Genomic DNA, 26,301 nt, shown 5'->3' on the forward strand with positions numbered 1-26,301 from the left:
AGCGCACTGGTGCTCTTTTTGATTGATTGATTGAAATATTTATTAACAGTTAGTAGAATTACAGTACATTTCAAGCACAAACTCAATACAAACCGGTGCGGTATTTCCGAACGCGCCCTAAATATGTGGCCTAATTACCGCTAGGTAGACGTAGAACTCTGAACAAACCACAATTATTTACACTCTCTCTGTCACACTGACGTTATGGGACGCCCCTGGAGTCAGAGGACAAAGGAATACTTGTTGTCACAATACTAGATAGTTAATATCAGGTAATAACAGGTTTACCAAACAAGAAATAAATACACCAAAACACCAGACAATGCCATACAACCCATTGTGCTTTATTTCCAAACAAATTATATGTGTTAATCCATAAATATTTCATGAGACCAATTGAGTAGATTGATGATGATTACGTATGTAACAGCATTGAGTAATTTATTTTATTTTATGACAGAATACCTTTTCAGGGATTATAGACTTTGCTTTCAACTAGAACCCTTCAAAACCCTTGATATCCTCAAGATTTAGCTTTTGAGTGACCAGATTTTCATGAATTTGTGTTCATGGAATAGTTACATATGTTTGGGGGTTACAAGATGTCCTGACACTATGTCAAATCAATCATGTTGTTGATCTAGAAAACAAACAATACATTTCATATGCATTATTTTGGGGTGCATCTTATTTAGGAGAAACATGGGGAAGCCTGATTTAAACCTATGCTTTTGGAAATAACATTTTATTTCACAAAACCATCCCTTGACTCCGTCCACACACACACACACACACGCACGCACTCATGCGTGTATGTTGTATATGACATAGTCTAAGAGTCGAAAGAGTATACCGGTAGTTAACTAGAGTCCCTTTCAAGAATATATACAATATCTGGCTCAGACACGACTAACACTGAGCACTATGCTTCCCTTTCATATGTGGTGGACATGCATCTTTCCTGGTGCCAGAACCATGGGTGTGCTATGGAGACCTGGGCCAAAAAGAGGGAATATTTTGTCATCAAACTGATTGGTCAAGCTAGTCAAGGAACACAGATGTTTTGCCGTCCCACCGTCCCAAAATGACACCTCTCCCTTCTCCATATCTAGCTTGATCCTGATGCGCTCTGGCCGCCTCTCCAGCTTTAATTCCATCCGCTCTGGGGTCATGACATTGTAGACACCTTTGCTCAGGCTGATGGCCCAAACGCCACGCTTTGTGGAAACCGTAAACTTCTTCTTTCTGATGAGTGACTCTTCACACACACCCAGGATCCACTTGGGATTGTCACCGACAATTACATCCCATTTGTGCCTGCCAGTAGTGTAACCCTCATGACCCATGATGAAGACACAGGGATCAAATCTCTCAGGGTTAGCAGGTGCCACCTGCCTCTCCTGGCTTTCTTTGATGCTAGTCAGGTCATGGGCCAAAGACAACCAGGGAGAAGCCGTGTTGGGGTCGAATATCACTGGGTCTGGAGTGAAAGTAATTGGAGAAATAGGAAGATGGAGCAAAAAAGAGTCAGATATAGAAGAATGTGTAGGGAAGAAGAGAACCACAATGTATTATAAAGGTGCTAAACATTCTTTTGTGATACAAATCACAATTTTTGCTTCAACCACAAACTGACAAGGGACTACACTCACTATATTTGATATTCATCTGCATTTTCGTCCATATCTTGAAGCCCAGAGAGCCAACATGCTTTCCCATGTCCAGGAGAATGTCATTGGGGAGTTCAGGGTCATCCGCTGTCCACTGGGCCCTAATGCAAGGTGGCAAACAGTAAAAACTGCAGTCAAGCTGGGGAGATTGAAAAGTTTACTGGTGTAAACCAGGCACAATTAACCACTTAAACTCTATTCACTGTGTTGCACGTCCAATTGTGAAATTAGCTGATCTACAAGCTAACACTTTGCATGGTGCAGCTTGTAGATCTGCAATTTCAGCATAATGTTCAATTATAATGACATGCCTAAAATAGAGGGATGCAAGGCATAGTGAGAAACATGAAGCCCCTTGGATGAGTTTAAAACAATGCTCTCTGGATGCTACAGTGCTTACACTACATTAAATTATTCATAATTGTGAGTCTTTATGACAACTCTTAGTTTTGCACTTGCACTCAGTAATGTCTGCCTTTACTCGAGTGTAAAGTAAAGGCTTATCACTTTCCATTGTGGCATCTTTATTTAAAATCACTTTGCAATTGAAGTTTCCTGTGTATTTAAATTTAATTGTTGTACAGACATTTACAATAGCAGATTCTACATGCTCACAATGTTTCACCTGGCAATGCTTTGTGAGCTTGAACTTACCGACTTTTTAAATCTCGAAATTTCTGAAAAACAGACATAAATAATAGTTACTGAATGGTAGCAGAAAAGAAAACAAGTTTTACATAGCAATTTCTGAAATATAAATGGATTTAGCAAGCAAAAATGTATTGGACAGTATTATGAAACATTTAGTGTTGGTAGAGTATCTGTGTAGGTAAGTGTAGATAGTCAATTAACTAACAATACAACAACAGACCAGGTAATGCCTTATTCATGTATATCATATATTAATTTGTATTTACTACTGGGAGGGCTGGCAAGCAGACCACGGCGCTGACATAACCTGTACAATGTACTTGCTGTATATAATATTTAGAACCAATGAACACGTCACCTAATAAAGGCACCTCTCAGTGTGCTATTGTTATTACTCATTATTATGGTACTATATATATTAGTCATTTCTACTTACTAAAATACAAATCTGTCATGCAGGATGTAAGAAATACAAATCTCTGGAATGCAAACTGAATTTACTTTCAAGAATGACAGATCCTCATTTTCCATTTGCCTCTTGAAGTCTGTAATTTCCTTCGACAGAAAGGTGATGTCATCATTTAAGTGTTCTAACATGCGCTCCATGGTGGCGAGCTTCTCCTGCTCCTCGTGAGCCAGGAGCCTGAGACGGAGGACCTCCTCTGTGACGAGCACCTCGTGGAGCCTCTTGAATTCCGCCTTAATCATCTTCTCTGCATGGCTGGCCTGGTGCTGTGATAACAGGATAGAAAGAAAGAATGACAGGGATGCAGACAAAGTGAGTGCATAAAATAAGGATTTAGGTTACGTTACAGAACATTGTTATACCCATTTCGATATGTTCAATTAGGCGTTTCAGTGTGTGTGCCACCTTGCTTCTCTAGCACATTTCAAAGTCACTCCTAACTGCCATGTCTGACCTGACAGGTTTTTCAAAAGACAAAAGACTGTGGGCGGCAAACCACTCCCTGTACTTAGTGAGTAGACAGTTCCTGGGATCAATTCGCTTTGCAGGTTGCTGATCCGATCTGGGTCTAGGACAAGAGCGGATACAGAAATGGTGCATCCATGTGTGTGTAAATTACCAGATACAGTAGGCAAGATCTAGACCGGATCAGAGCACTGTAGTAAATAGTAAATACAAGCCTGCTGCGGAAAGCAGCAGGCAGGCAGCAGTTAGCATGAGCTAACCTCATGCCACAAATGGCATGAGGTTAGCTACAGGAAGGAGGTTTACTACAGTTTAGATTAGATGAATGAACCTTGTGAAATTCATCCAAGGTGCTACGAGACAACCCATCAACTGTTGATGGGTTGATGATCAACACTCTATATTCATTACCTTGATGTACTCTACAGTGTTGTTGTAGTTATTTTCCGTGTTCAAGAACGTCTTCACTTTGCCTTCAAAAATCTTGACTTTAAACTCCAACTCCGCCTGCAGTGTAAATAAAACACAAAGTGAGGGGGGGGGTGGACACACGCGCACGCACGCACGCACACACACACACACACACACACACACACACCTTGCAGTAGGGCGCCCCCTCGGGGATAGTCAGCAACCCGTGACCACGGTGGAGAGCCACACATTCAACACAGATCGGCGTCTCGTCCTTCAGGCAGAAGAGGTTGAGCTCCAGGCGGTGCAAGGGACAGTGGTCCTCTCCCAGTTCGGTGTTGGGTGGTCGCCAGCCCCGATCCTTCAGGAAGGTCTCGCAGGCGCCGTTGAGCGCACGGTTGGGAATGAGCGGCGCGTCCCCCGCCTCCTTCCTGCATAGTGGACACCTCTTGTTCCGCTGCTGCCAACTCTTGTTCAAGCAGTCTCGGCAGAAGCTGTGGGTGCATGACAGCAGTATGGGATCACGAAAGATCCCTGCGCAGACGGGACAGGTTAATTCCTCCTGCAGAAGACTCACGCCGTCGAGAAACGGCAACGCAGGGGACGTGTCCATGCTCCCAGCCATGACTCCGCGCGACTGTCACAGGCGGCCCTTCCAGGAAGTGCGTTTTTTACTTTCGCTTTTAACAAAAAAAAACCTAAGCTTCGTCGAGGAATGTCAGGAAGTCGTGTTCTTAAGCTTGTGCTCTCCAAATATAACCAGGTTTTCTACAAACACACTTTTAAGATCAGATGCAGGGAGTCTGAGGGAGAGGCGCACGAAGTTGAGTTCAACCGCTCCAAGTTCCTCAAACTCAAAACCGTGTATATAGCCTAGTAAGCCTACTATAAAAAATAGTCTAGCAATCTCGCGATCTATTCGCTTGACGCTTCCAGACGCTTCTACAGGCTGATGCTATTGGTCAGCGGGTCAGACCGGCCCGACCTATGAGCAGTGAGCACGGGAAGAGAAGATATGCTGTATGTTATTATTTTCCACAGGGGAAGTATATTAAAAGTGTGTACACTGTCTGGACATTGGACAACATAGCTGCAATTTTATAGACTAGTTCCTCTCTATAATAACGTTATAATGTTTGATATTTCTTTAGTTTTTGTACTCCAGCCCAGGTGAATGGGATTGGATGCAAATTTGAGAGATACTGAAACAATGAAAGCTCTGACAGCCTCTGCTCCCCTCTATGCTCTGCTCACTATGTAGGCCTACAGTGAGAGTGAGCCTTTTACGATCTATGACAGTGAATGGTTGGATTTCTGATGATCACCTGATGAAGGCCAACCATGGCAGAAACGTTGCGTTTGACTTTGATGCCAGTGTTTTTATAATAAATTAAACACGGTTGATTTCTGAGCAAGTAACAGCACACATAAAACAATTGAATCAATAGTGGCCCGCTGCAGAGTCAGGAGCCTTCACTGGAAGAACTGCACTCACAGAATTTAAGCAAAGGGTTAAGTTTGGTATTACACAGGTTAGGATTTATCAGTGGTGGAAAAAGTACTCAATTGTTTTACTTAAGTAAAAGTACCAATACTGCAATTTAGAACTACTTTGTAAAGTAAAAGTACGGAATTGAAAATGTACAGAGTAAAAGGACAAAAGTATCGGCAACAAAATGTACTTAAAGTACTAAAAGTATTCATTGTGCAGAATGTGTCATTTCACAAGTTCAAAATATATAGAAAATCTATTGAAAATAGCAGATCTACAAGCTCACAATGTGTCGCATTGCGACGCATTGTGAGCTTGTGAATCGTCTATTTTCAATTTGCCAAAATGTATAGCGTTGAAGTGGTTAATGTATGTTTTCTAATCAAAATAAAAAATAAATAAAAATCTCCAAAGTAACTAGTAACTAAAATTTTCTATTGTAGTGAAGTAAAAGTACAAATTTTGGCTCTGAGATGTAGTGGAGTAGAAGTAAAAGTACTGAAAATTGGAAATACTCAAGTGAAGTACAAATACCTCAACATTGTACTTAAGTAAAAGTACTTGGTTACTTTCCATCACTGGGATTTATGTTCTGTCAATGCAGGCTCCGAATCTGCATCTACAAGGTTGAATTATAGTAGCACATAACCATCCAGATGTCACACATTTGAATCTGACAACAGAGGGAGCCAGAGCAGTATTCTTTATTGACCCCTTGTGTTGTGATGCTTCCAGGAACACACACCATCTCCACCTCCAGGAACAGGACTGGGTGGAGGCTTATGACTACTGGCAGACATCACATGTTGCTCCCCAAGTGTACCCTGATACCAAGCTTGTGTGTGAGGCCTTTGTAGTTTAAACACAGAAAGAAATGTGTAGTTGTAGTAGTTGTACCAATGACAAGAAATTAATTTATGACCTTTACTTAATTCTAGGGCAATTCTTCTCACTACTACTTCACCATTCTTAACTGAAGAGGATTGTGTGCGTTTGTGAATCAGAATGCTTACCAGGGGGCCAACTCTTTGGGTGGTGCAACGAAAGTTCCTATCAGTTCCCTTTTCTTTGAAAAACAAAACGATAGAGTTGAATATAGTTCTTAAAAAAAACCACATTAGCTACTGTTTTCACAATTTTTGTCATTTCTGAATTAGTTTTTTACATGTATATTCTAAATTTCAATACAGCAACACATTGATATTAAAAAGTAGGCCTAAATGTAAAATGTTGGTTTGTTGAGTACCGGTATATACAATGTCCACCACTTCCTCTGATACGCTTGTTGTCAAATCCGCTTCTTTTCACCTGATAGTGAGGATTTATTTTCACCCAGAGAATGTAACACATGTGGTAGAACATGCTATTTTTTCTTTTTTTAAGGCAAAATTACCTAAAATTCATTCTGCTTTCAGTAGCATGTGACGTGTCAAACTAGCACAAGATAAAATTTGATTGATCTCCTCATACCCAGAGGAAAATGTGTCAAGGCTCATACATAGTCTGGACTTTCGGTGGTGAGGTGACCACCGGACTACAACATGACGTCACGAGCCGCGGTGAAGAGCAAACCACCGCCACCACCCCAGCCCTTCTCTCTGTTTTTACTCACCACCGCTCAATGTTATTTCAGCTCCGGTGGTCAGCTCACCACAGGAGCGGTGGTCACCTCACCACCTCACTTTCAGTAGCACCGAAGAGCCGACTTTAGGAGGGTACCCGCCCCCCCGAACCTCAAATGACTTTTATTCGGCTCTAAAATAAGAGTATGAATCGGCCCTAAGAATGAGCCTTCAGTGTGTCAGGTGTCAAAGCAGCAACAGCAGTAGAATGAAAGACAGGAGGGGTATATGAATGAATCTATAGTCTAATAGTAATGACTTGTGTACAGCATGACGATGAATTTCCATTCACAAGTTCACAACAATTGAAAGAATATCCAGATCATGTATCAGGGTACGTTGGGTTTGACTATGATCAAACGAATACTGTAGAGAGCACACATACCGTAGTCCAATATTATATGTATTGACAACATTTCAAGCCTCAGCTCTTTGTCACACCAAACCTGAGAACTGGGCCTATGTTTTCACACACCATTATTAACCCAACTTCCAAAGAAGAAAGTATGTTGTACAACTTAAATACAGCTCACATCCAAAACCACCGTATGTTCTCACATACGGTGAGCAGGACATAATCAAACTGTTGTTTAATTTTATAATAGGGAGGCTTGCATTTGTAGCACATTTAAATGTGTAGCACTGTCTGTTCTGACGTGAACTGGGTTGGATTGGGGGGTCAAATCAACTAATCAAATTCCCGAGCACGGCACAGCTCTAGCTCACCGCTCCAAGAGATGGGTCAAATGCGGAGAACAAATGTCACTGTGGTAACGTGTGTGACAAATCGTACGACTTTGACTTTGACTTTGAACTGGCAGAAAAAGACTCGCTCTCGCAAGACTCCTTAGACAGAGAATAAATAGTATTTTATTTTAACATGCTCATAAAGTGCTCTGTGCTCAAAGTGTGGGGTGCAAAAAAGTAGCAGACAGTTCGGTCCTAGAACCTTCAGTGCAATATGACACTGAGGTTCTGAGGTGAAATCAGCTTTTAAATGTTGCATGCTGCTAGGGTGCAAATGGTAATGGTGATGTGAAAATGTGACAGGAAAAAGACAGGAAACCCACAAAGGTACAAGGGGGGGGGGGGGGGGGGGGGTTGTACATTGATCCCCTTTACGTTGTTGAGCCAAGTTCAACAAATGGTTGCATGATTCATACAGCATTTTTCAATAATTTGACTGCTAATGAATCCTTGAAAGATTGTTTTTTCTAATTTGAGATGTGTTTAAAACAACTGCTCATTCATAGTTTAAAGAGAATTGTACAGTACATCAGGCATATGACATTGGCGGAATTTGTCAGAAAAAAACATTTAGCGCTGCACTCCAAAATAGCCATGACTTTGAGTTGCACCTTATGCACAAATTAATTGTTGCCATTAAAATAAAGCTGCCATTTGAATATGATCAAGATTATTTATTTTGACTCTTTTTTTAACCCATTGACGCCTGGTGCAACGTATACGTTGTTCTACCCTTGATGCCGGCGCGCTCTCTGTGTCTCATCAGCTATTGCTATACATGTAGCAACATAACTATTTAAAAAAAAATCATCAGAATTTGAAGGTTTTCAGAAACCTTAGGTCAGGCCCTAGAAGGCGTCCCCAGATTCGGCCTCAGGCATCAATGGGTTAAAGCTCAGCTCAAGACCCACTTCTACAACATTGCTTTTAATTGATCTTTTATTTTTTACTTTTGTTATTCATGTCCTCACTGTATTGCATTACTGCTTGTTTTTTAATGTTGTTGCCTTGCTTTTATTTTATTCTCCATTTTTCTGTAAAGCACTTTGAGCTGCATTTCATGTCATGAAAGGTGCTATACAAATAAGTTGCAACTGTACTTGGACCACTTTTTTCTGTCCATAAAACGAAATCCGATATATATATATATATATATATATATATTTGTACACACGTTCAGTTATGGTCGGCCCATGTACGTTTGATGGTGTGGCTGTAGGTTAAGATTGTACAAATCTTCGCTATTGTGATGTTTCCACTGTACCCATGCAGGTCCCAGAACTGTAAGGAATCATTCAAGAAGGTGTGTGCTATTATACACATACGCAAACGTAATGGTGTACATTGTGTTATCTATGTTACCATTTAGCTACTTGTGTTGTTTTGGCCAAAGGCTTGTGCTGAATATGAGTTGTTTGGTTATACTGTCTGTAAACTGTGTGTGTTGTAATATAGCCTAACATTGTGATGGTGAAGATACAGTAGTTGTTAAGATATTTGTGATAGTGACGATAGTTGTTGCCATGACTTATTCTGAGAATTACAATCATTAGTGATTATAATAGGATGTTTTGGTTGTTTCACTTCACCAAGACCAAGAAATGGAGAACATAGAGTTCCCAAAATAAACAGTAATTGGCTTGTGTGAAACTCTGTAGTTCCTATGGTGACATAAAAGAAAACATGCATTGGGGAAATAATATAATGAATAGCCTACAATTACCTGGCCATGCACAAAATTTCCATGTTCTTTTGTTGAAATAAAATATGAATACAAAGAGTATCCCAGAGCACCATGGCTGCCTTCAATTTCCAAGGATAACTTTTCTAACCTCTGAAAGGGGGCGGCAGTGACTCAGGGGTAGAGCAGCCGGATGTGAACCGTGAGGCTCCCAGTTCGATCCCGGGCTACCCCAGAATTAGTGTCGAAGTGTCCTTGAGTAAGGTGCAGGTTGGTGCCTTGCATGGTTTCCTCCGCCATTAGTGTGTCAAATGGGCAAATGTAATGCACAATCTATGTAAAGCTCTTTGGATAAAAAGCGCTATATAAATGCACCATTTACCACTACATTCACTTTTCAAGTGTCTGAACCTTTCATAAACCCTTCTGTGTTCTAAGACATACGTTTTGTATCTTCCTGCTATGTTTTCCAATAACAACAAGATGCGCGTGTGTGTGTGTGTGTGTGTGTGATGGCTGATGACTAAAGGTGGAGCATGAAGGTGGCTTGTGGTTTCAACTCTTAAACATGCACGTGCTATTGCAAGCAATATTCAGGAAATGTGCCCACGCATGCACACGTGTGTCTTTTCTACTAAAGCATGGGTTTAGTTTTCAGTCAATGACATCTTTCTTGTATTTTGTATTTGTTATGTAATTTATTTGGACTACCGGTATTTATTTAATTTATTTTAGGACCACATTGGAAATAAAGTGTTTCATTACACTTGCAATATGTGTACATCCTGTTACTGTACCTATCCAATTTGTACCTTAATTGTGGCATAAGGCCTTATGTGTAATTCCTGGGTTGAAGTTAATTATGTTGAATTAACTTGTATTTCTATTTCTACCTAAATCAAATCAAATAAGCTTATATATTATTTATTTTTTACATTTAGCTTGCGTGTCGATGTTGATTTGTTCTTCCATCAGGGTTCTCATGCACCCTCGCTACAGACTGCATCTGCACCGGACGCTGCAGAGACACAAAAAAAGGTGGGAAGACAAAATAGTTACAGCGAAACTCAACTGAGGATACAGCCACAGGTGTTTGAAAAACAGTCGGCTCTGTTTTTATAGGCCCCTCAATGTGGGACCCAAATTTGTGATAGTTCGGACATTGCATTCACCATTCATCATTTGTGGCATTTTTTGTAAAACCTCAGATAACGTTGTATGTGTGGGACCCAAATTTGTGATAATTCGGACATTCATTCGTTCATAATTTAGGGTGCATATCTTTGGTCCGACATCCACGCAATAGTCTAACACCCTAACCCAAACCCTAACCTAACCATAACCGCACACGGAAGCCACGGTGAGTCTTAACTGGCCACGTACTGTATGTGTCTTAACTGGCCACATATGTCGGCGCCAGGGTTGAGTCTTAACCGGCCACGTATGTGTCTTAACCGGCCATGCATGTTCGTCATTGTCTCATGACTCACGTGTCCATTTATGCTTATTGTGATTGACAAAATGTTTCTACAACAAACAGACATTATTGTAACATAAACATTTGTTTCACCAATGGGTGGAAGTGAAATTCTGATTTAGATTCAGATTCAGTTTATTTGTCACTTAGATGCACTTTGGAAATCTTAAGGCGGAAAAGCTCCACTTAGGAATCCCTTCAATGTGTGATGCAAATGTGGGGCAGATTTGACACTGCCTGCATGATTTGTGGCATTTTGTTATACACTAAATGGGTCCTTCCCGTAAACTTTAGAAGGAACAGAAAATGAAACATTTTGATCCCATCGATCTTTGATCAAGAGATGTACAGTATACAGCAATTAGTGTACGTTTTGAAGTGTGTTGTGAAAAAAACATGGAAAGGACAGAAAGTCAAGCAGGTGTAGTCTATATGGAGAGTTGCATAATGATCCAAAGAATCCAGTGGATGTTTATTTATTTATTACAACCATTGGTTCAACAGTTATAGCCTTTTGTTATTCATTATTATTATTATTATTTAAAAATTGCTGGCATTTCAAGCTGTTGAGAAGGGTATTTAAGGATACTGTGCTGTGCATGTGTGCAGCTCATGCACATTTCCTTTTGGGGGTTTGTTCTGCTATCATATGTCATAAACGTCAGTTAATCTCTGTGCGGTACAGCTGCAACACCATGGACAAGGGACTGAATGATTGGGTAAATCAGCACTTTTAAAACTTTGATTGGCTACCATATATAATCCATTGGTTTGAGTAGTAGAATTTGGTCCGAAATATTGGATTTGAATTTAGAATTGAGTCTTTTCTCATTTGTGTATGATATGTTATAAATGTTGATTCAAAGAGTGGTGTTGTTGATGATGAGGTTTTTATTTATTTAGCAGTATATGCCATTTATTTTGCCAGGACAAAAAGGGGCAAATAGGGCTGGGACTCGATTATGTTTTTATATAGAGGCTTTGTAATGAATTAATCGTAATTAATCGCATATCAATATTTGACCTGAGAAGCTCTTATTTTTTCTGCTTCTTTTTCTCCATTCACTAGGCCTAGCAAAACGGTCTGATCAGCTTCTTCTCTCAATTCGTGCACTGGTTGTCTTCGGTGCGACTGAAACTGTAATTAATCTAAATGATTCAGTTAGAGTCCCAGCCCTAAATAAATACATAAATGAAAGTATAACTTAAATGGAATTTGCCAAAATGATTACATGCTTTTAACACTGTACCACAGTTTTAACACTGTCACCATTATAAGGACTCAAATACATCAATCACATTATAATAATGACTTACTGTATAGGGTCATGTATCAATTAATTACTCGCTCTCTCCATGTCTCTCTGTCTCCCACCCCGTTGTTGTGCTATGTGATTTCAGCCTTCTATGGGAATAACCGACTTGTATTTTTATGTTTTTTAATGGGTTTTTTTGTGGCTTTCGCCTTTATTTTATATTTTTTATAGAGGGACAGACAGTAGGCTGACAGGAAATGGGGGAGAGAGATGGGGGAGTGACATGCAGTAAAGGCTGTCGGGATCGGGAGTCGAACCCGCGGCACACTGCCAGACAGAATACCGGCCAAGGTGCCTGGACCGCTGAGCCATGGCCCAGGCCAAGACTTGTATTTTTTAGTTCCATCTCAGATACCAGAGCGATGATTAGTGCAGAGTGGATCGGATTATGGGATGTATGGCTCGGGTCTCAGTTATTTTGACAGCCCTAATTATAATACTTTCCTGACTTTCCTTTTGAACAGGATCATATAGTGTATTATAATTCTCATCGTTGTAATACATTATAATGATTTTATAATGCATTATAATCAATGTTATAATGCAATGTAGTGTGATTCTAATTCACTATAAATATTTTTATTTAAAATAGACTGTACCATAATTTGACTAAACACAGAATGAACACATGCCATTTGCAGCTTTGTTTTATTTTGGATTTGTTTTTGCAGAGTGAGCGTACAGTGGCAGAAGACTTCTTTGATGAATACAATGAGAACAGTACTTTTAATTATAGTGACACTGATGGTGACCTTGGGACGGTATGTGACAGTAATGAGACCATGCATTTTGAGGTGGTGTTCATACCAGTTCTGTACTACCTGGCTCTGGTAGTCGGTCTGCTGGGGAACGGACTGCTCCTGTGGGTTCTGGTAAAGCGGAGGCGGGACTGGAGCGTGACGGACACCTTCATTCTCCACCTGGCCGTGGCTGATACCCTGCTGCTGGTGACACTTCCCTTCTGGGCTGCGCAGTCCGCTCAGGAAAAGGGGTGGAGCTTTGGGACGCCCCTGTGCAAGATCATCGGAGCAATATTCACGGTAATTGTATTGTACAAGTACAATGTACTGCTGCATATAACAGAAACAAGGCAGTTATGTGACAGACTGCCTCATGGGATTATTCAACGATGTCGATCATCGTCCACTGCGCCCCAACCCCCTCACTCTTCTATACACTTGATTCAATTTGTATAATGGTGTCAACTGTTTAGCTGTGGGGAGAGTTCCTGTTTTAAGGGGTACAGTATATCCAATTATTTCCTAGTTAGTTGGTGTGGGAGAAGAGGCGGCAGAGGACATGGTAAGATGGAGGCAGATGATTTGCTGTGGCGACCCCTGAAGGGAACAGCCAAAAAGAAAAGAAGATGCAATTATTTCCTGTCAAATCACAAGATAAACAGTAGACCAGGGTCCATGCACTTTATATGGTGATCTGTTCACCACTGTGACCACTGAGGTCAACATTAACTTGCGCCTACATACTATAGATGACTTTTCCACAATGAGCAATGCGCTTTGGTTTTGAAACACACCATAATATTTATCTTTATTTCACTTCTCTGGTCTTTCTCTTCCTCATTTTCCCCCTAGATCAACTTCTACTGTGGGATCTTCCTTCTGGCCTGTATCAGTCTGGACCGCTACCTGTCCATCGTCCACGCTGCCCAGATGTTCTCTCGCAGGAAGGCCTGGTTGGTTCATTCCAGCTGCCTGTCGGTCTGGCTCCTCTCCCTGCTCCTCAGCATCCCCGACTGGGTCTTCCTGCGGGCCGATGAAGATGATAGACGAGGAAACAGGATTGAGTGCATTCGCGACTACCAGCACTTCTCTCAGTCAACGACTGAATGGCGTCTGGGCTCCCGTCTGCTCTACCACATTGTGGGCTTCCTGCTGCCATCAGCTGTCCTGATCTTCTGCTACGCCAGCATCCTGCTGCAACTGCAGCGAGGCTCCCAGGGCCTCCAGAAACAGAGGGCTGTCAGGGTCATCCTGGCCCTGGTGGTGGTCTTCTTCCTCTGCTGGACACCATACAACATCACCCTCATGATGGACACACTTCAGTCCAACATCTCCTTGTCCACATTGACCTGCAGCAGCAGAACTTCTCTCGAAAAAGCAGTGACTGTTACTTCCACCCTGGGTTACATCCACTGCAGCCTCAACCCCGTGCTCTACGCCTTTGTGGGCATCAAGTTCCGCCGTCAGCTGCTGGGCATCCTGAGGTCTCTGGGCTGCAGGCTGAAAAGTAGTGTCACATTCCAGTCTACTGCCGGAAGGAGAAACTCCCTCTGGTCTGAGTCTGGGGACACCTCCAACTCCATCGCTATCTGAGACTGTGGAGTGGAGGGAAGGATGCTTATAGATACGCATGCAGACAGATGTGGACAAATGGACAGACAGCAAGTAAGTCAGACAGACAATCATGGGAAGGCAGACCAACAGAAAGACAGACAGACCAACTGACTAGCGGACAGATGGCCGGTGGAAAGACAGACAGACAGACAGACAGACAGACAGACAGGCAGGCAGGCAGGCAGGCAGGCAGGCAGGCAGGCAGGCAGGCAGATCATCAGACAGAAATATATCATGATCAAAAAGTTTCAACTCTTTTGTGTGGCAAGGAGAGCCGTGTGTCTTTTGTGTGTTTCTCTGAGGGATGCAGGGATATCATCTGCCACTACGCTTTGCGTCATCATGGAGCACGCACATGGAGTGCAGTGGTGAGGGGTGATCAAATCGCTTTCATCATGTGGCCGTTTCTGCATCTTGCAGGGGACTGGGGATCAGGTGTCTCGCCACGTAACGTCGATGAGTGGTCTTCTCACATTGGAGCAGTGCGATTTGGGGTCAGGATCAGCAAGGTGTCCCTTTAATCTTCCTGAGATCATTGATGTAAATGCACTTAGAGTTGGTTACTATATTTTAATAAATAAATTAATTTAAAGCAATCATGAATGCTACGCTTGGTACAATTTTCATTTATATACCTATGTGTGGGGTTTGTTTTAATTTTAATTTGATTTTTTTTGTAATTCTTGTTCAGTTCAGTCTAGTTTTAGTTAGTTTCCAGAGTGGGCGTGCTCATTTCAGTTTGGATTGGTTTCAGTATTAGTTTTTATTATTTTATGTGAGGTAGTAGGCATGTGTGTCAGGGGCAAGATTTCAGAAGTTCAGAAAATAGATGACTCACCATCATGTAGAAATCCCAGTCTTAATAAAAAACAATATGCTACAATGCCTCCTCATGCATGCTTAATTGTGTTGACAATTTTGACCAAATCGATGACAAAAACAAAACACTTTTTTTGGTTTTACTATACAATGTTTCCGCTTTTCACACACCTACAGCAATTTCAGTTTATTGCTGTAGGTGTGTGGAAAAACAACAACATCTATAATAAAACCAAAAATAATTAATACCCTGGACGTGACGGGGACTGCCCGCCGTTCTGACCTCCTGTGCAAATCCTGTGATTCCAGGACCAGGGTTGAGAACCACTGGTCTATCTATACACACTTCTGCAGTACACGTACACAGGCATAAAAAAAATCTACAACAAAAACCCAGTGCTATTGAAACGGGTTCATTAGGAGCAGGTGTAGCTCACTGTCCTGACATTATAGCCTACCTTCTGGAGACCAAATACATTTATTCATGAGTTTATCTTTCTATAATTGCTGTCTAATTTATAATGTTTACTTGCCCACAATTTCCCATTGCAGTACATTGAAAGGACATAAAAAATAACCAGGAGCGTCAAGACAATTTCAAGTGTTCCCGACAACACAATTACAACACAGTTTTAAAATATGCCCACGCCTACAAGTAGTTTCAGTGGAACTATTATCTTCAACCATAACGGTCTGGCAGGAAATTAAGATAACATCTGTCGATGCCTCAAACACACATGTTTAGGGCGTAGGCAACACAGTGTTAGGTAATACCAGTATTGAGGTTGAGTGCTAACAATATCTGTTATCTGTACATGATCATAATAAACATACAATCTCTTTAACCCAATATGGGATTGAATTACTGACCAAAGGAATGTTTTATCCATTTAACAGATATCATATATGTCAACTGTCAACTCAAAAGGATAAAACATGTCTAAACTGGCTAAAATAAAACATAAAAACAACACATACATTAGGGTAACATTACACTCAAAGATAAATAATGGTGCTTCAGCAGACAGATAGTTGATAGTGTTGATTACCAAAAACACTGACCGTCTAAATATTTTTAAGTATTGTCACATGGGGTACCTTAAATTCTGAACAATAATGTTAAAGTACATAGATTAATTTATGCAGAAAGAAACATGCTAAAAAACTAGTAAAGATCACATCTTCATCTCTTAAATGGTAAAGAAAGATGCATTTCCCTGTATGTAGAAACAATGACAAAGCTGGTCTTGTTCCCTCAAGTATCACAAGATGATCAGAGATCTCATCTCTCTTCCCTCTCTGTACACTGAAGCCAGTAAATTCTAAACTGTTAGCCAACCTTCCTCTTTGCACAATTAGTAGACCGCTCTCTTAACCACATTCAACTCATGGTCTACCTATTTTGGGCATGTCATGACAATCATGGGTAAAAATGACTACACATTGTGTCGGAACTTCGGAAGTCAAACATTTTGGACTTAAGACTTAAGTATCCATTGCCAAAATTACAATAGCAGGACAATTCTCTGGTGAATAAGGCCTTATTTTGTCTATGCCAGCTGAAGGACAAAAACACTTGACACTAATGGGTCACTGATGTGATGTCCTCCTACAATGTAAATCCTGATTTTGAGTGCAGGTGTTGACTTATTTGTTCCTGATGTTTCTGCCCATGTGTGTTTTCTTCTTAATATAATTCATGTACGTAAACGTACAGTAACTGCCGCTATGTGGACCTAATGATGAGTTACCACTTTTGCATCAGATTTTTTTTGAATTGCAGCCGCCCGTTTTACATTGACTTTGTATTCAGCGTAGTTATAGGGCAGTTATAGAAAGAACATAAAGTACATAATTATGCCTTTTCCAGCTTTTTTCCTACATACAAATAATACAGACAAATAATCATAATTGAACTGGGTTAATAATTGAACCCCCACCCCCTAACCCTTTCCCATCAGTTAGTTAGTTAGTCCGTCACCCCCAGGCATGACCATACAGGATCACAAAAACTAGAGTTCTCAACAGGCCTGAAAATTAAAGCCTGGCCCTACCTGGGCCCTCATCAAACGCTGTACACTCAAGACACTGCCCCAGCTGCCACCCTTAGATCTCCATATATGGAGCTGACCTGTTCTGAGTGACATTCCATATGTTGATCTGACCTCATCAAACCCTGTACACTTAAGACATGCTCCATATATGGCCAGTACAGAATTCATTCCATATATGTTGATCTGACCCCCACATGCCAAAGCGGCCAGCACGCGCCCAACAGTCTGCTGTCACCCAGGCGGATGCGTGCACGCGACCTCACCCTTTAGGGCGAGGTCGCTTCTCGCCCTCAGGCGTCTTACTGGTTTACTGTTGAGTGAGAAAACAATGTTGCACGTTAAGCTAATCATCTGATGATCCGAAATCCTTTGGGGACCCACCTCAGTTTTGGGAACCACTGCCCGACATAAGTATGACATTTCACACAAAAAAGGGAAAGAAAGAAAGAAAGAAAGAAAGAAATCCCAAAGTGCAGTAACTAGGAATGTTTTCCTAGTTGGCTGATATTGGGTTTAAAAGTGTTTCAACTGGTCAGCCAGATGAGATATCGGCAAATAGGTGATATTATACTAATTGTAAATATGTTCTTGAGGTAATTGTTTATCCGCCAAAATCATGAAGCCTAATTTGACCTTTGGGGTACACAAATAAGTTGGTGTGTCCAAAAACATAGTTACTGCACTTTGGCTTTGTAGGGCAGAATACCTGTACACCATGTCGTCTTTCAAATATCTCCCGTGTTCACTCAAAGGCACAACATGATCCATACTATGTCATATGTGTGAAAGCAGCTTAAAGCTCATTTCCTCTTGGGGCTTTGCTCTGCTTTGACGTCCGTGTTAAATTTTAATTAATCTCTGTGCTGTACAGCTACAACACCATGGCTACCGATAAGGTAAATCAGCACTTTATATCATCCATTAGCAATATTAACAATATAATTTGGTCATATACTGTACATTTTGGATCTTTAATTTGGATTTTTCTCTGTGATAATAGTGTCTATGCACTTTCCCATAGCTTATTGGCGCTAGGGGTTTCACAACTACAGATCTTTACTAGTTGGCAACTTTTTCAGAATAGTTGTAGATTTGTCGACTAGTCATCAGATTCAACTTTTTATTTTATTTTTTAACCGAATGGGTTCCCGATTAGTAATGATTAGTACTAAAGATGCAGGGAGAGGAGTAAAGGTATGAAAGACAAATTAATTATGAAAGACAAATAAATTGTTATCTATTATGATTTGTACTGTATTGTGATACAATATGTGCGAGAAAAAAAATGAAAGGGGAATGTGCACAGTGGTGACTGCAATCTAATACTTAAAGATAAATTGACTTATCTGTCCACGACTAGTTTCTGGAATGATTGTCTCTTGAAATAGCTGATGTTTTTATGGTATAGGGTGTTTTTATGTATGTATAGTGTTTTTTTAATGAATGTTGTTTTTTAATGGATTCCTGAGTCTACACTAATAAAGTTGATTGATTGATTGATATACTGTAACTATAAAGCTCTGATGCAGATCGAAGCAATGTCTTTCTAAAGTACATTCAGTAGAAAAAAAGAGCCACAGTTGTTACCACTGACAAACTCAGTATGTAACAACACCGTTTATAACATGATTAATGTGACATTATGTTATCAACCAAATTAATTTGTTTATTTATTGATGCCCAAAATAGTGAATTAATATGCAAAATGTTATTTCATATTTAATCATGTTGTAGCTATGTGTAAAACCTTTAACGGTGGTAGCAGTGTCTGGAGAAGTGGAGGAGTGGATAGTCAAGTTCTACCTCAATTACCCAATGCTATCGATTCATACGGTGTTTAAAACAGCATTTCCTATGTGAAGGAAAACAAACCACCATTATTATTAAAAATATATAAAATAGCCCGAATCATGTATTTTAGTGGATGTTCAGATGAATTTGAGCTTTTCTATTTTTGCTGCTAATTATTATTATCTTGTCTGTGAGCACTGAGCATACAGTGCCACCATGTGGCATAGGGAAAATTAAAGTAACATGGATGGATTTGTTTTGTCTAATCAGGAGACTTGTTTCCCACAACCCACAACCTTCCATATGAAAGGCACATGTCGAGTCTAAACACTACACTAGGGCAGCCCCTAAGGAAAATTAAAGGAATATTATATACACAAACCCCGTAATGGCTAATGGCTTGAATATAAAATTATTTTGTATCCCATTCTCTTACGGTTCTCTGGGTTTAATTGATTCATTGTGACTGCAACTTGTTCCTGTTCGCAGATGACTCGGCACTGCTAGTCTCGGACAGGAACAAACTGCAGGTTGAAAAGGCCCTCAGCTCTAAACTCGGTAGAATCTGCACCTGGCTCGCTGATAACAAACTATCGTTACACCTGGGAAAAACTGAATCCATTCTCTTTGGATCTAATAGTAATCTCAGCAAGGCAAATGGCTTCTTGGTTAGAGTGGGTGACAATGTTATCACACGTAAAGATGAAATTACCATAGGTTCCATCCTGGAGGCCAATCTTTCCGGTGATAAAATGGCCACCAACGTAATCAAAAAAGTCAACCAAAGAACAAGATTCCTTTACAGGACTGGTCAACAAAAACACCTTGAAGACGTTAACAGGAGCCCTCGTACAAGGTTACTTTGACTATGCATGCACCTCCTCCTGGTACCACAGCACCTCAAAGGCCCTTAAAACTAGGCTCCAGACTTCCCAAAAGAAATTGGTCAGGCTTCTACTTGGCCTCACCCCCCGAACCCACCTCACCCCTGCCCACTTTGACAGGCTGGAATGGCTTAGGGTCTACGACAGCATCTTGCAATGGGTCTGGAGGTGGTTGCACCACCTCGCACTAAGTTCAAACGTAGCCTAGTAATTGCGTAAATGGCCTTTACGTCAAGACTTATGCATTACTAAAATTTAAGCTGTTGCACCACACAAATTAGTTATAACGTATCTCTAAGTAACAACTAAATATTTACGCAAGCCATGTGGCAGCACTAAGTCCATAGGAGCAGTCTACTAACTTGTTATCATCATGGCTGACCGGGTTGATTTCATTGACGCATTAATTCAATATAACGAAAGACCCCGTCCTCGCCAACGCGTTTTGCGAGACCGACTACACCCGCTTGATATTTATGATGATGTCGACATATTTGCCAGATTCCGTTTTAAAAGAGACGGCATTATGAAAATAACAGACGTGTTGGCTGAAGACATACAGCACAATAGCGACTTGAACGGTGCGCTTCCCCCGAGTCTCCAAGTATGCGTCGCCCTGCGTTACTTTGCAACGGGGCCTATGCAGAACATGGTTGGCGACACAATACAAATACACAAGTCTACAGTATGCAGGGCCGTGCGCAGGGTTGCGCTCGCCCTGTGCACGCGCATGAATGACTTTGTATACATGCCAGAAGAAAGCCAAAAGCTAAATTACATCAGACAAAAGTTCCATGCTGTGTCAGGGTTCCCAGACGTGATTGGCTGTATAGATGGGACTCACATCAAAATAGCACCTCCATGCTTTGTTGACAAGATAACGTTTACTTCCTAGTGTAGAAACCGCTCGTTTTCATTGGATCCGGGAGCTATGACATCATTTTATGCGACTATACATTATTTTAGGAACAGTCTAGGCACTACTAGTTACGTTATGCCTTAAACAGTCGTGGTGCAACTCAATTTAGTAAGCCACTAGTTACAAACTACCTAGTAGTTACTAAGCCTCTAGTAAGGACTTTACTCCACAATTTAAGACAGAACTTACGTTCTGGTGGTGCAACCACCTCCAGGTCCACAAGATTCGATACACCACCAAGATACCCATGTCCTGTCCTTCCTTAATGTTAACGAAGTCCACACCCACAACACCAGAGGGAGTGCAACGAACCATGTACTAACCCATTCGGCACAAACAAGGGACTAAATTCTCTCCTATGCTACCAAATCCCTTGACTCCTTCAAAACTCTCAAAGGGCTCCCTACGGACGGCTGCAATTCGAAACTGGCCCCCGTAAAATCTGAATCCCCCCCCACCACACACTCCTTTTTCCCCTCACTTATCTTATAGGTTTCTTTTCCCTTTTTACCTCCTTTATGATGAATTCGTGGTCTGTTCTTTGACTATATAGAAGTGTCTATTTGTACGTCTCTAAATGTTTTGATGAATTTAACAAGGTGGACCCTGTTGTAAACAAGTGTAATGCTTAATTGGGTCGTCCACTCACAGTTAAAAGTCTTTGTATTGAGTTTGTGCTTGAAATGTACTGTATTTCTGCAAACTGTTAATAAATATTTCAATCAATCAATCAAATTGAATACTATATCAGTCAGAAATGTAAACAACACGTGGTACAGTGAGACATTACGGCTAAAAGGATAACACAAAAGGTCCTGGAGACTAGACTGGAGTCCATAGTAGGGTATATATATTAGCGGTTAGAGGTCACAGGGCCAGGCCATGGGAGCAAACAGTGCCAACTTGTGGCTTAATGAAAACATACAGACTGGATAGGCCTACTGTAAAAATGAACAGGCAGCTTTGTTTCCTTTTGTTTTTGTAGGATGGAAAGTAAACCGTGTTTCTGGGACAAATTTACGTATAGTGGATTAATTAATTTAACAAATTAATTAATTCAGTTAACTCAGCACTAATCATAATACTTTCCTGACTCTCCTTTTGAACAGGATCATATAGGCTAGTGTAATATAATTATAATCGTTGTAATAATTATAATAATTTTATAATGTATTATAATCACTGTTATAAATAATGCAATGTAGTGTGATTATAAGTCACTATGAATATTTTACTTAAAATGGACTGTATAGCATAATTTGACTGAACACTGAATGAAAACATGCAGAGGGAAAATTAATTAGCAGCTTTGTTTTCTTTTGGATTTGTTTTTGCAGAGTGAGCGTACAGTGGCAGAAGACTTCTTTGATGAATACAATGAGAACAGTACTTTTAATTATAGTGACACTGATGTTGACCTTGGGACGGTATGTGACAGTAATGAGACCATGCATTTTGAGGCGGTGTTCATACCAGTTCTGTACTACCTGGCTCTGGTAGTCGGTCTGCTGGGGAACGGACTGCTCCTGTGGGTTCTGGTAAAGCGGAGGCGGGACTGGAGCGTGACGGACACCTTCATTCTCCACCTGGCCGTGGCTGATACCCTGCTGCTGGTGACACTTCCCTTCTGGGCTGCGCAGTCCACTCAGGAAAAGGGGTGGAGCTTTGAAACCCCCATGTGCAAGGTCATCGGAGCAATATTCACGGTAATGACTGCTGTAAATGACAGGAAAGAGTTAGGACAGACCTGAGAGCATAGTTAAACCGGTTGGATTACCACTGCTCCCCAACTCCCTCTCTATGCACTCCTCTACTCTACACTTTCACAATTAGTTTAAAATACCAGGAGATACGTCAGCAACACCCGTTAAAATATTCTATTTAGCTATTGGGGAGAGTTTTTTTATGGTGGTATATAGGCTATTATTTATTGTCAAATTACAAGACAAACAGTAGACCAAGGTCAATGCACTTTGCATGTAATCTATTAAGTGTGCATCAAATTATGGCTGCCATATACCTTGCTGAGAAAAGGAGAAGGCATGCAGTTGACTTTGTTTCTCTGGTCTTTCTCTTCCTCATTTTTCCCCTAGATCAACTTCTACTGTGGGATCTTCCTTCTGGCCTGTATCAGTCTGGACCGCTACCTGTCCATCGTCCACGCTGCCCAGATGTTCTCTCGCAGGAAGGCCTGGTTAGTTCATACCAGCTGCCTGTCAGTCTGGCTCCTCTCCCTGCTCCTCAGCATCCCCGACTGGGTCTTCCTGCGGGCCGTTGAAGATGCTAGACGAGGAAACAGGATTGAGTGCATTCGTGACTACCAGCACTTCTCTCAGTCAACGACTGAATGGCGTCTGGGCTCCCGTCTGCTCTACCACATTGTGGGCTTCCTGCTGCCATCAGCTGTCCTGATCTTCTGCTACACCAGAATCCTGCTGCAACTGCAGCGAGGCTCCCAGGGCCTCCAGAAACAGAGGGCTGTCAGGGTCATCCTGGCCCTGGTGGTGGTCTTCTTCCTCTGCTGGACACCATACAACATCACCCTCATGATGGACACTATGGGGGTCCAACAGTCCAACATCTCCTTGTCCAGTGACAATAACCTGACGTGCAGAAGCAGGTCTTCTCTGGAAAAAGCCATTACTGTCACCTCCACCCTGGGTTACATCCACTGCAGCCTCAACCCTGTGCTCTACGCCTTTGTCGGTGTGAAGTTCCGCCGTCAGCTGCTGGACATTTTGAGGTCTCTGGGCTGCAGGCTGAAGAGTAGTGTCAAATTCCAGTCTGCTGCCGGAAGCAGGAAAAGCTCCCTCTGGTCGGAGTCTGGGGACACCTCTAACTCCATCGCTATCTGAGACTGTGGCCTGAGTGGCAGACAGACAGATGCAGACACATGGACAGACAGCTAGACAGAGACAAACCAGATGGGAGGGCAGACTGACAGAACGACAAGGGCTGTTCAAACCAAGCACCTTAACTGCAACTAAAACTATAAGTTAGATATAGTGTTAAAAAGCTGTGTTCACACCACAACTATACAGCCGTAATTACGTGATGTTGTGCAATGTAGATCGGTGCTTGTAGATCAACAAGCAACACCATCATACAACAAGTATAGTAAATGTCAAGATTTATTGACAGCTACATGGCATTTAAAACTTTTCGTTTAGTTTACTCTTTTCGTTTGTCATTTTTCAGATGAGACAACCTTATCAATGGGCTGCCAATGGACTGCCAGCTTCCCAGCTTCTAACAGGGTTAGGTCAAAGCTACTTAAGATAGATGTGTCATTAATTAGTTCTATTCATTATTCTCTGTATTAGTTCTTGGTGTTTTTTATGATTACTTCTTTTCAGCTTGGGTCACACACAAATTCAACAGGTTATGGTGTTTTCAAATATTGTGCCCTTTGTGAACTTTCGCAAATTCCCACACCCTGCACAGCCCTGGCACTGAAAAGCTTAACCCATTTAGGACTGAGCCGAGACTGAATAACCGGTTCAGTAACTTATTTTTGGTTATTAGTCCATGAGCCAGAGCTCCAAAATTCGTGGAGAAAACTAGACCTATATTAAATTGTTTATAGGATCAATACAAGTATAAATGTATACATGATAACCTTTCCACAGTATAGCTTTTTCATATTTTCGATTATTTTGCATATTTTCCTACATAATGTATATATAATGCATATTTAAAAATGTAAAATTTGTAATACAATTAAATCATTGTCTTTGTGTAAGTACTCAATTGGAGGATTTTCATGGTGATAACAATCTAATATAGGTATGGTTTTGCCCACTCAATTCATCATATATACAAGTGAAAAGGTGTACCCATACTCATTCTTCATGCTCTATCTCCGACCGAACCACACTTTCACCACACATCTCTATATGCAAAATAAATTCGCCACCCTCCCCGAACTGACATAGCCTATTTTTTAGCCGTTCAAGTTTCTTAGTTACTCTGCAAATATTACTTTTATGAAAATCACGATCGAGCCAGCAGATAAACGGGTGCCACAACACGCCGAGAAACAAGGAATTTAACCACGCTACTTGCATACACTGCAACTCGCTTACAATTCGCAAACCTGGCAACACTGCCTGCCTCTTACGTCACCAGCTCTGTTCCTCCTGGCCTCCGTAGTCCGTCGCGCTCACAATCTGTCGCAGCCATCTTGCTTTTCTTTTGGATGGGCGAGTGGACATTTAATGCTAATAAATTAATTATAGGTCCAGCAAGCAAATCATGATGGTCTGATTGTGCTCAATAGGTCACAATAACATTCCGAAATTAGGTGTTGTGTTTTGTATGGCATTTTCCCCAGTAGTAGTTGCATATCTATCTCAGCTTTTGCCTGATAGCACACATGCTAACGTCAGCAGCCATAGCAACATACAGTGTGCGCAGACATAACATGAGTTGTTTACAACACAAACACACGGCCTTTTAACCACGCAATACACACAACAGCTCGGGAGTTATTAAACCGAACGTGGACGCTGTTTCAGTGTTACATTTGCTGCGCATATCGGAATAATTGTAACGGCATGCATGATAAATGTAACAACGCTAAAAAACACCATTAAACATATCGTTTTCAGCTTAAAGCTATTACATTTCATTGAAGCAACTCCTTAGCATTGTTTTCATACCATGGATGTGATAAGATAATGTATCAAACATAAGGGAAATATTAAATAGCATCGGGTGTACCAGTTTGGCCATTTCTTTTTTTTCAATGGGGCAATACATTGATTAAACAAACGTTTGATTGATTGAGTTGTACAACGTTATACAACCCTAAACTAATTTTAGAATACACTACACAATACAATACAATTTTAGAACATATTTTGCACGTTCCATTTTTTTACTCAGAGATCCCTTTAGCTACACATGTCATATTTCCAGGCAACGGACCTACACATGTCAGCTACCATAAACCACTTCAAGTTATTAGGACGAAATAACTGACAGGAGTGACGGTGCTGTGCTGTGAGTAAACTAATAGGGGAGAGCCGCCAAGGATGTAACATTTTGCACGTTTCATTCTTTTACTCAGAGATCCGTTTAGCTACACATGTAATATTTTCAGGCAACGGACCTACACATGTCAGCTACCATAAACCACTTCAAGTTATTTTTTTGATAAAACAGGTCGGGAGTTATTCAACCGAACGTGGACGCTGTTTCAGTGTTACATTTGCTGCGCATATCGGATCAATTGTAACGGCATGCATGATAAATGTAACAACGCTAAAAAACACCATTAAACATATCGTTCTCAGCTTAAAGCAATTACATTTCATTGAAGCAACTCCTTAGCATTGTTTTCATACCATGGATGTGATAAGAAAATGTAGCAAACATAAGGGAAATATTAAATAGTATCGGGTGTACCAGTACCAGTTTGGCCATTTCTTTTTTTTCAATGGGGCAATACATTGATTAAACAAACGTTTGATTGATTGAG

General features: G+C 41.0%; 3 protein-coding genes across 3 annotated transcripts; 2 read left to right on the plus strand and 1 right to left on the minus strand.

Moving 5' to 3' along the window:
- Positions 1-333: 333 nt before the first annotated feature.
- LOC308318306 (E3 ubiquitin-protein ligase TRIM35-like) lies at positions 334-4,536 on the minus strand. The gene is made up of 6 exons (XM_080767804.1): positions 3,851-4,536; positions 3,664-3,759; positions 2,823-3,053; positions 2,325-2,347; positions 1,653-1,771; positions 334-1,480 (listed from the first exon to the last, which is right to left on the minus strand). The coding sequence occupies exons 1-6, from the start codon at positions 4,286-4,288 to the stop codon at positions 936-938; spliced, it is 1,452 nt and encodes a 483-aa protein (XP_080623930.1). The 5' UTR covers positions 4,289-4,536; the 3' UTR covers positions 334-935.
- Positions 4,537-12,698: 8,162 nt separating this feature from the next.
- Positions 12,699-14,384, plus strand: LOC308318879 (C-X-C chemokine receptor type 3-like). The gene is made up of 2 exons (XM_080768592.1): positions 12,699-13,038; positions 13,591-14,384. Exons 1-2 carry the CDS (start codon positions 12,781-12,783, stop codon positions 14,329-14,331), a joined length of 999 nt encoding a protein of 332 aa, XP_080624718.1. The 5' UTR covers positions 12,699-12,780; the 3' UTR covers positions 14,332-14,384.
- A 3,682-nt stretch (positions 14,385-18,066) lies between these two features.
- Positions 18,067-24,098, plus strand: LOC308318878 (C-X-C chemokine receptor type 3-like). The gene is made up of 3 exons (XM_080768591.1): positions 18,067-18,121; positions 22,157-22,525; positions 22,913-24,098. The coding sequence occupies exons 1-3, from the start codon at positions 18,107-18,109 to the stop codon at positions 23,672-23,674; spliced, it is 1,146 nt and encodes a 381-aa protein (XP_080624717.1). The 5' UTR covers positions 18,067-18,106; the 3' UTR covers positions 23,675-24,098.
- The last annotated feature ends 2,203 nt before the right edge of the window (positions 24,099-26,301 follow it).

The sequence above is a fragment of the Protomyctophum bolini genome (genome assembly GCF_963924005.1).
Source record: "Protomyctophum bolini genome assembly, chromosome: 7".
NCBI classification, from domain to species: Eukaryota; Metazoa; Chordata; class Actinopteri; order Myctophiformes; family Myctophidae; genus Protomyctophum; species Protomyctophum bolini.